The following is a 9906-nucleotide window of genomic DNA, read 5'->3' on the forward strand; positions in this document are numbered from 1 at the left end:
AGATCTCGGCTCACTGCAACCTCCTCCTCCCGGGCTCAAGCGATCCTCCTACCTCAGCCTCCCAAGTAGCTGGGACTACAGGCACATGCCACCACGCCCGGCTAATTTCTGCATTTTTTTGTAGAGACGGGGTTTTGCTATGTTGCCCACACTGTTCTGGAACTCCTGGGCTCAAGGGATTCACCTGCCTTGACCTCCTAAAGTGCTGGGATTACAGGGATGAGCCACTGCACCCTGCCTACAGTAACAGATTTTAGCCAAACTTTTATTCCAATCCTGGTTTTCCAGCCTGTGTTGTACAATAAACAGATGGATCTTCCCAGGAGAGGGTTATATGTAGGGATCCTTGCAGAATCACACCCTGTAGAATCACACCCGAGGGAGTGGGCCTCAGTCAGCTGGGGTCCGACCTGCTGTTATTGAGGAGTGGGCTGCCCCTGGACCCCAGGCTGCCCAAGCCCCACTGGTGGTGGTTGGAGGCAGTGCAATGAAAGTACTTGTGTATTTTGCGTCACCAACACACGTCAACCTTTTGTTGTTGTTTCCTGGTGTGGGGTGAAGTGTTTTTCCATTCCCAGGAGTCTCGGTCTGGGGTCGTCTGCTGGTTTGGGAATCTGCCCACGGGGGTCACCAGCAGGGAATGGAGCTCCAGCTGGAGCCCTCTCCAGGGGAGCATAGAGGTCCCCGGGTCGAGCCACTTGGCCATGGCATTTCCCTCTCCTTCAAATCCCCTTCATTTTCCCACCCGGGTTTGTTTACTTTGGGAAGGAGCCCAGAAGGAGGAAAATAAACAGCAGCTGGGTCGGCAGGCCTGAGCCTCCCCCAGGCCCCAGCTCATCCTCAGGCCACAGCCCGGGCTGCCCTCCAGACTGGAAGTGAGGGTTTTCCTCCGGAAGCCGAAGACCAGCTTCTCTGACACAGCTCCTGCTTCAGTTCTGCCCCCTTGGAATGGACCAGCTTGCTGATGGAGACCACAGTGTCTGCCAGAGAACCTCTAGTCTGCAGGAGGTTCCCTCCTGGAGCTGCCAGCCAGAGGGGAGAGACCTCCTTGGGCAGCCCCAGTCTGAGAGGGAGACAGGCCCTCAAGGGAAGCCATCATGCACTTTCTAGAGTCTGTTTGTGTCTGTGCTTGGAACTGCGGGCCAGACCTCAGCGGGAGCCAGGGACAGAGGGGGGAAGGTGGGGGCTGGAGACCCCACTGAGCCCAGCTTCCCCCTGGGACTGCTATGTGGGGAATGCTCACGCCTGGCTGTGCAGCTGCCCCTGGCTGCAGGAAGCAGCATGGACTGGCCTTGGGGCAGCCAGTGTCACCACCTGGCCTGAGCGAAGCTCCACTTCCCTTCTCCTCAGCCATGTTTCCTTCACCTCCCCAGGGCCTGGGAGGCAGCTCCCTACCTAGTCCCCATCTCAGGGGTCAGAGAAAGCAGCCAGGGTCCCCCCAAGCAGACTGCCAGCCACCTTGCCCAGCAGGTCTCTGTGCCGGCCGTCACCTTTTTTTCTTTTTCTTTTTTTCTTTTTTTTTGAGACAAGTCTCACCCTGTAACCCTGGCTGGAGTGCAATTGGCGCGATCTCGGCTCACTGCAACCTCCGCCTCCCAGGTTCAAGTGATTCACCTGCCTCAGCCTTCTGAGTAGCTGGGATTACAGGCGTCCACCATCACGCCTCACTAGTTTTTTGTATTTTTAGTAGAGATGGGGTTTCACTATTTGGCCAGGATGGTCTCAAACTCCTGACCTTGTGATCCACCCGCCTCGGCCTCCCAATATGCTGGGACTACAGGCGTGAGCCACCACACCCGGACCCCTCACCTTTCTTTTTTGAGATACGGTCTCACTCTGTTGCCTGGGCTGGAGTGGAGTGATCTTGGCTCACTGCAGCCTCAGTCGCCTGGGCTCAAGTGACGCTTCAGCTTCCAGAGTAGCTGGGACTGCAGGTGCGTGCCACCATGCCCGGCTAATTTATTTTTATTTTTTGTAGAGACAGGGTCTTACTATGTTGCCCAGGCTGGTCTTGAACTCCTGGGCTCAAACGACCCTCCCACCTCCGCCTTCCAAAGTGCTGGGATTATAGGCATGAACTACTGCTCCAGCTGGCTTCCGCCTCCTCTGCCATCTCTTTGTTCTTCTAGTATGTGAATGCATGCCTTTCCTGTGGACAGAGGGCTTCCAGAGTCACAGCGATGAAAGAAGTCACTTGATCATCTCCATTTTACAGATAAGAAAATGAGGCTTAAGGAAATCGAGCCCCTCTCCTCACTCAGAACCCTGTGCTCACCCTGTCGCTGTCTGAGCCTGGGAAATCCTGTGCTCACCCTGTCGCTGTCTGAGCCTGGGGGCCTGTGTCTGCAAAGCCTGCTGGCCTCTAGCCTAAGGAACCTCAGGGGCACCCAGCCCTGCCCTGCTGTGCCCTGCTCCTCTGTCCCCAAATGCAGTGTTTCTGAGCCTGCTTCCAGCATGGCCTCTGGGGTAACCCATTCCTGTCCTTATTTCCAGATGTCTTGGCACTTTGGTGCCCTGCAACCCAGCCTAGATGTGCCTGTTGCTGACTGTCCTTGGCAGGTGCTGGCTGGGGAAGGAGCCTGGTGTAGCTCTGGTTGGGCTATTTTTAATGTCAGGGCTGGGCCACACTCTGCCAGGTCAGTCTTGGATTTAGGGTGCCTGGTGCCAGCCCTCTAGGTTGGCTGTGCAGAGGAGGAGGCAGGAATGAAGGGTAGGGGTGCACCCAGTCTAGCTGTATTACTTGCTCATACTTACCTGATGTGGGCCCTGTGGGGAAGGGTCCTCTGCACCCCCTCTCCAGGGCCCGTCTTCCTTCTTCCTGTCCTTGGGCTGTCCCTACAGTCTCTGATCTGGCTTCTTCCTCCCAGGCTGCTAACAATAGAGCAGGCTCTAAACAAAGGCCCCCCATTCAACTCAGAAACCCGCCCTGTCTCTGTCCCTGTCCGTCTCTGGCTGGGGCGAGTGGGCAGGGCCCACGTCTGTCTCTCTCGCTTCCACCCTGGCTCTGTCCAGGGGCATTGCGGAAGGTCTGACTCCATGTCCAGGGTGGAGAGGGACAAGACTGAACTGGGTGCGGCCCCCTCCACCCTGGGAACTGTAAAACCAGCACTTTGTTTCTTGTAGGAGAAGTTCCCTTGTTCTCCTGGGCAGTAGGTAAGGAGAAGGGTGGGGCTGGTTGACAGTCCTGCCTGAGGTCTGACTTCCAGCCTTCCTGTTGCAGGAATAGCTCCCTTGACTCCTTCCTCAGGAGGAGTTCCGGAGTGTGTCCTCTCCCAGAACTGGTTCCCAACTCTGACGTTGCCCACCCTCAGCCTTCTGTCTGTCGTGGGAATCCTGGTTTTTTATTCCTAGAATCTTAGACATAACATTCCTTTGAGATCCAGGGACACAAGGACACCCAACAAGTTTGTAGCAGAGCTGGGACTAGAACCTGGGACTCTTTTTTTTTTTTTTTTTCTGAGACAGGGTCTTGCTCTGTTGTCACCCAGGCTTGGAGTGCAGTGGCGTGGTCTTGGCTCGCTGCAACCTCCACCTCCCTAGTTCAAACAATTCTCCTGCCCCAGCGTCCCGAGTAGCTGGGATTACAGGTGTGCACCACCATGCCCGGCTGATTTTTGTACTTTTTAGTAGAGGTAGAATTTCACCATGTTGACCAGGATGGTCTTGAACTCCCGACCTCGTGATCTGCCCGCTTCGGCCTCCCAGAGTGCTGGGATTACAGGCGTGAGCCAATGCACCCAGCCTGAACCTGGTACTCTTGATTTGCAGCCGGGTGCTCTGCTTCCATCTGCAAGCACCTTGGTCCCCTCCTCCCCTTGGCAAGAGGGCTCAGCTCCACTCAGGCTCGTCTAGTGGACTGGATGCTGTTCCTACCATGAGTGCTGCCATTTTCTCAGTGTGCAGGCACAGCTTCTTCACCTAGAAATTGGGAATAAAGCCGGGCGCAGTGGCCCATGCCTATAATCCCAGCACTTTGGGAGGCCAAAGTGGGCAGATCATCTGAGGTCAGGAGTTCAAGACCAGCCTGGCCAATGTGGTGAAACCTGGTCTCTACTAAAAATACAAAAATTAGCCAGGCGTGGTGGTGCACGCCTATAGTGCCAGCTACTTGGGTGGTTGGGGCAGGAGAATCGCTGGAACCCGGGAGGTGGAGGTTGCAGTGAGCCAAGGTTGTGCCACTGCTCTCTAGCTTGGGTGACAGAGAGAGATTCTGTCTCAAAAAAGAAAAAAAGAAAGAAATTGGAAATAATAAAACATCTGCCAGGTTGCTTTGAGGGAAGAACAAGATTCATAATAAAGGCCAATGGGAACCCTTGCCCCCCACCCCCGTGGCATCCTGTGGCCTCTGTCTCTCCCTGGGTAGCTGTCCAGCCCTCAGCAGTCTCCTGACGGTCCACCTGGGCTGGTGGGGGTGGTGAGGGGCCTGCTGAGGAAGTTCCTCGGCTTGACTGTGGTGGTCCCTTTAGACGTGAGGCTGGCAAGGGGTGACCCTTGTTTGGAGTGAGGCCCGCTTCCCTCTCCTTTAGCTGAGAAGCCCCAGGGTTAGGCACTGTCTATGGAGGAGGGCCCTCTGGCTGGGATGCAGTGTGTTTGTGGACCAGAGCTGCAGATGTCCAGCAGTGTCCAGATGTCGCTCAGCCTTGAGCCCAGCAGAGCGGCATTCAGCAGGTTATTGCCACCGTGTTTACTGGTACACTTACACCTTCCTTCCCTCCCGGGGGCAGCTTCTCTTCCAAGCTCTCTGCTGCTCTTTCTTGGGACTCCCCCTTGGGGCAGGGAAATGGTTGGGGAAGGCGGCACAGCACGAGGAGCTCAGGATTTTTTTTTCTTTTTTGAGACGGAGTCTCGCTTTGTCGCCCAGGCTGGAGTGCAGTGGCCGGATCTCGGCTCACTGCAAGCTCTGCCTCCCGGGTTTACGCCATTCTCCTGCCTCAGCCTCCCGAGTAGCTGGGACTACAGGCGCCCGCCACCTCGCCCGGCTAGTTTTTTTTTTGTATTTTGTAGTAGAGATGGGGTTTCACCGTGTTAGCCAGGATGGTCTGGATCTCCTGACCTCGTGATCTGCCCGTCTCGGCCTCCCAAAGTGCTGGGATTGGAGCTCAGGATTTTAGCAGGATTTTCCCATGTCTGCCTTCTCCGAGCACTCTGACCCCCGCCACCCACCGCTGCCCCCCATTTCCTGCCGGTGGCCATTCCCCTCTGCTGCTGGGGAAGGGGTGTGGGGAAGGGGTGCGTGTGGAAAGGGGGCTGGTTGGGGGGGCTCCTCCTGAAATAGCTACACTTTCAAATGCCTGGGAAGCAGCTGTGCACATCTGGTGGCCTGAGCCTGCTCTCTGGGGTCTGCCGTCTGGGGTTGCCGGACTGCTTCTGTTTAATCAGCCTGAAACTCTGAGTCACTAGGGATGGCGGGAGGAGAGGAAGGAGGCAGCTGGGAGCCAGCCTGGCCCCTGCCTCTGCCTGTTCCAGGTGTGCTCACGGCTGCCTGCCATAAAAAGCTGTGAGACCTGCAGGACCATTCGTCATCCTCCTGGAGGGTGGCATTGGGGCTGTCACAGGGAAGACTTATCCTTGGTGATCTTTGTTCCTGGGGTGGGGCCAGGTTGCCCCAGCCACTCCACCCTCCCCTGGTCCCCACCACAGTGAGACAACCCGGGTGCTGTCTGGCTTCATGGGTGGACCAGCCTGAGTTCTGCTTACTCACTGAGGCTGCGCTGGGATGTTCAAAGACCACAGACCTCGGTGCCCTCACACCTGTACTTGGTACCAGCCCCAGCTCTGCCATTTCTAACCTCAGTTCCTGCATCTGTATGCGGGGGAACAGCGCATGCGCTTTGAAACCCGCCCATGAGCATGACGGTGTCTGTGAGAGGTCTGGCTCATAGTAGGCCCTCATGGGATCACGGCGTCCATTCTCCCCGCAGCCGCTGACCTCTGCAGGTCAGTTCCCAGGACAGTGGAGCCAAACATAGACCAAGCGGGAAGTTCACCTCCCTGGTACAAAGTACGGCCCTGCTACTCATTAACCTTCAGGTGCACCTAAACCTCTGCAGAGAGAGAGAGGGGTTCCTGACGGCAGTGACCACCCACAGGCCTGCCCCACCTCAGATCCCTAGCCTGGGCTCGAGGAGACCAGGAGGTGAGGAAGCACTTCCGGAGGAGAGGCGGTGCTGATGGTAATGGCCGTGGCCTCTGAACACCGGCTATGCACCAGATCCTCGCAACCACCTCTGAGGGAGGTCGTGTGACCCCGCTTTATAGATGAGGACACTGAGGTTCTGCGGGGAGGTGAACTGCCCCAGTAGTGAGTAGCTGAGATTTGAACCGCTCTGTGGGACTCAGAGAGGCTTGTAGGTGCTGGGAGGGCTGGGAGAGAAGGGGCCTTAGGGCCTCGGCCTCAGGGCCATGAGTGATCCTGTCCAATCTGTAGGAAAGCCAGATCCTGGAGTCTCTGAGGGAGCCTGGGGCGTTCCAGAGAAACCTGTCAGACCGCTTCCCTGCCCCACCCAGTTTCCTGCCCAATGACTGGGGTGCCTCCTCCCTGCAGCCTTTCCCAGGGAGCCCCAGTGGTTGAGGGTGGGCCCAGGGGACCTCAGAAGCTGCTAGAGGTCCTGGGTGCCTTCTCTTGCCCCTGAGACAGTTGGGTCAGGGCAGCAAGGTGAGTGAACAGGGGCTTCTGGCGGCAGCTGGCCCTTTACTGCCCTGCCCCCTGGGGCTCATCCCCCTAAGAGGTCAGAGATGCAAGCCCAGGACACACACACAGCTGCACCCCTGGGGCTCACTGCTCCCAGGGTATCTCATGGGCAGTGCCTTCCTGGGCCTGTTACCCTTCTGGGCACCCACTCATCCCCAGCCTGCATCCTCATTGAAACCCCTGGGGCCATGGTGATTACATGGCAAGACAGGCAGGACTTGGGGATGGGCTGAAGCTGGGGGCTGGGCCAGGTGACTTCCTGCTTCCTGACTTCCTCCTTTGTGCCCCCAGTAGCCACAATGGAGGTGATGAACCTGATGGAGCAGCCTATCAAGGTGACTGAGTGGCAGCAGACGTACACCTACGACTCGGGTATCCATTCGGGCGCCAACACCTGCGTGCCCTCCGTCAGCAGCAAGGGCATCATGGAGGAGGATGAGGCCTGCGGGCGCCAGTACACGATCAAGAAGACCACCACCTACACCCAGGGGGTGCCCCCCAGCCAAGGTCAGGACCCCTTGGAAATATTCCATGGGGTAGAAAACCTGCCTGGGTCCTGGAGAGAGGTCAGAGTGAAAGGAGGCGGATTCTAGGGGGTCCCTGGTCTGAGGGAGGAGGCACAGCTCATACTAACAGGGGGCCCACCCAGTCTGAAGGAGGAGGTGCAACTACTTCAGGGTGCTGCATCTGGGAGGGTCACAGAATCCTCTTCTGTGAAGAGGGAAGGTAGGGAGGGAAGGCATAGTCCCTGCCCTCAGGGTGCCTCCAGTCTGAAGGAAGAGGCACAGTCCTTGTCTTCTGTGAATGTAAGAATCTGATGAGGACGTTGGGCGCGGTGGCTTACGCCTGTAATCCCAGCACTTTGGGAGACTGAGGTGGGTGGATCACCTGAGGTCAGGAGTTCGAGACCAGCCTGGCCAACATGATGAAACCCCGTCTCTACTAAAAATAAAAAATTAGCCGGGTGTGGTGGTGTGCACCTGTAGTCCCAGCTACTAGGGAGGCTGAGGCAGGAGAATTGTTTGAACCCAGGAGGCGGAGGTTGGAGTGAGCTGAGATTGTGCCACTGCACTCCAGCCTGGGTGACAGAGTGAAACTGTGTCTCAAATAATAATAATAATAAAAAAATAAGAATCTGATGAGGAGGCATCACTATGGCTCTCAGGAAGCCCATGGATGGCAGGGAGGACACAGCCCTTTGGCTCTAGGAGTCTCACGTTTGATGGGAGAGCCAGGGACCTAGCCCCTAGAAACCCCCCAGGGATTCTCCTTTGGGTAGAGGAGGTGTAGGTCTCAAGCCTGAGGGCCCTTCGTTGGGAGGGAGACCAGGCCTCTGCTGCTGACATGCAGATAGGCCGAGGCTGTGGGACGAGTGACTGACTCAGCTCTGGGGCTTAGTCCTGGCTGGGGGTGCCCTGCCAGCCCAAGCCTCCCCTGCCCCTCTAGGGGAGAGGAGTAGCCAGGCCCTAGAACTGTTGACCACAGGTGCCTCCAGGGCCCTGAACATGCCATGAGGTGGGCTGTGGGCTCTGAGAGTAGTGAGGGTGGACTGCGGCTGGTGGGGCTCTGCGGAGTCAGCCCCTGCACACCAGTCTCCTCCCTGACAGCTGGTAGGGGGAGTACGGGGCCTCTTGGCTGGGCAGGGCCAGGCACTGTGTTGGTAGCAAAAAGTACAGCATCCAGGTGGGAAAGCCACGCAGCTGTCTCCTCCTTCCCAACTAATTAGAGGGTGGAACCTCTGCGTCCCTCTCCCTGGGGGCATCAGGACAGTTGCCAGGGTGTGGCTGCTTGGGCATCTACCTGTGGGACTCCCAGACCCACCCAGGGGGAGGAAGGAAGTTAGAGAGGAACCTGACGTTTCAGCTGAGGACCCAGCTCCTGGCTCCCTGAACCCACAGCCCTGACTTTCCCTCTGATCTGCTGTGAGATGTGATGTTGGTGGCTCTCTGGGCCTCTGTTTGCCTGCCTGTATAGTGGGAGGATTGCTGCTGTTGGGGATGATGAGGGTGTAATTAGACTCCTGAGATTTCAGGGTTGAAAGGAGACCTGATGGGTAAGGGAAGAGAATGGAGTAGGGGTTTGGGCCCCTGAGTCAGGCTGCCTTATAACCCCTCTGTGCCCAGTTTTCCCATCTGTAAAGAGGAGCCAATGATAGTACTTACTTTGCAGGTTCATTGTCAGATTATATGAGAAAATAGCAGGGCACTGAATTCACTGCCAGGCACATAATAAGTGTGCAAAAAAAAAAAAAATTCCCATGATGGACATAACATGTGGGGCCCATTTTACAGATGAGGTTACTGAGGTGATGGTGACTTCCCCAAGGTCCCTGGGGAGAGGTAGAATGGCCAGTCATGCGCTGGGGCTTTGGGCAGGGTGAAAGGTAGCCCAGAGGGCCGAGGTGGGGCTGTGTGCAGCCTGCCCTGCTCCCCAGTGTCTGCCCAGCCCACTGCCCGCACTCAGTCCCTGTCCCCATGGCCCCCAGGTGACCTGGAGTACCAGATGTCCACAACAGCCAGAGCCAAACGGGTGCGGGAGGCCATGTGCCCTGGCGTGTCAGGCGAGGACAGCTCGCTGCTGCTGGCCACCCAGGTGGAGGGGCAGGCCACCAACCTGCAGCGACTGGCCGAGCCATCCCAGCTGCTCAAGTCGGCCATCGTGCATCTCATCAACTACCAGGATGACGCCGAGCTGGCCACTCGAGCCCTGCCCGAGCTCACCAAGCTGCTCAACGACGAGGACCCGGTCTGTGAGGGTCCCGGCTAGGGTGGGGGCTGAGCAGGGAGGGGAGAGAGCAGATGTCCTCAGGGGAGGGACATTGTAGGGGAGGAGGAAGGTTATGACCCGGACTCCCCTGTATGTGACGAGTCTGGGGCCCTCCTCAGCTCTGTGGAAGGGTGTCCCGGCCCCTCCTTAGTGCTCACGTCCCCGCACCTGCCTTTGCCCTCCAGGTGGTGGTGACTAAGGCGGCCATGATTGTGAACCAGCTATCAAAGAAGGAGGCGTCGCGGCGGGCCCTGATGGGCTCACCCCAGCTGGTGGCCGCTGTCGTGCGCACCATGCAGAATACCAGTGACCTGGACACGGCCCGCTGTACCACCAGCATCCTGCACAACCTCTCCCACCACCGGGAGGGGCTGCTCGCCATCTTCAAGTCGGGCGGCATCCCTGCTCTGGTCCGCATGCTCAGGTACCCACCCCTGCTCAGTGCAGGA

General features: G+C 57.6%; 1 protein-coding gene across 2 annotated transcripts in view; it reads left to right on the forward strand.

Annotated features, from left to right (window-relative positions):
- The window catches only part of JUP (junction plakoglobin), a 35751-nt gene that overhangs the window by 7737 nt on the left and 18108 nt on the right, over positions 1-9906 (forward strand). For both annotated transcript variants that reach the window (XM_011998851.1, XM_011998853.1), the window contains exons 2-4: positions 6983-7198; positions 9177-9436; positions 9643-9881. In XM_011998851.1, the coding sequence (XP_011854241.1) occupies positions 6991-7198; positions 9177-9436; positions 9643-9881 (707 nt within the window). In that variant the 5' untranslated portion in view covers positions 6983-6990. The remainder of the gene's footprint in view (positions 1-6982; positions 7199-9176; positions 9437-9642; positions 9882-9906) is intronic.

Source organism: Mandrillus leucophaeus, unplaced genomic scaffold, assembly GCF_000951045.1.
Source record: "Mandrillus leucophaeus isolate KB7577 unplaced genomic scaffold, Mleu.le_1.0 Scaffold58, whole genome shotgun sequence".
NCBI lineage: Eukaryota > Metazoa > Chordata > Mammalia > Primates > Cercopithecidae > Mandrillus > Mandrillus leucophaeus.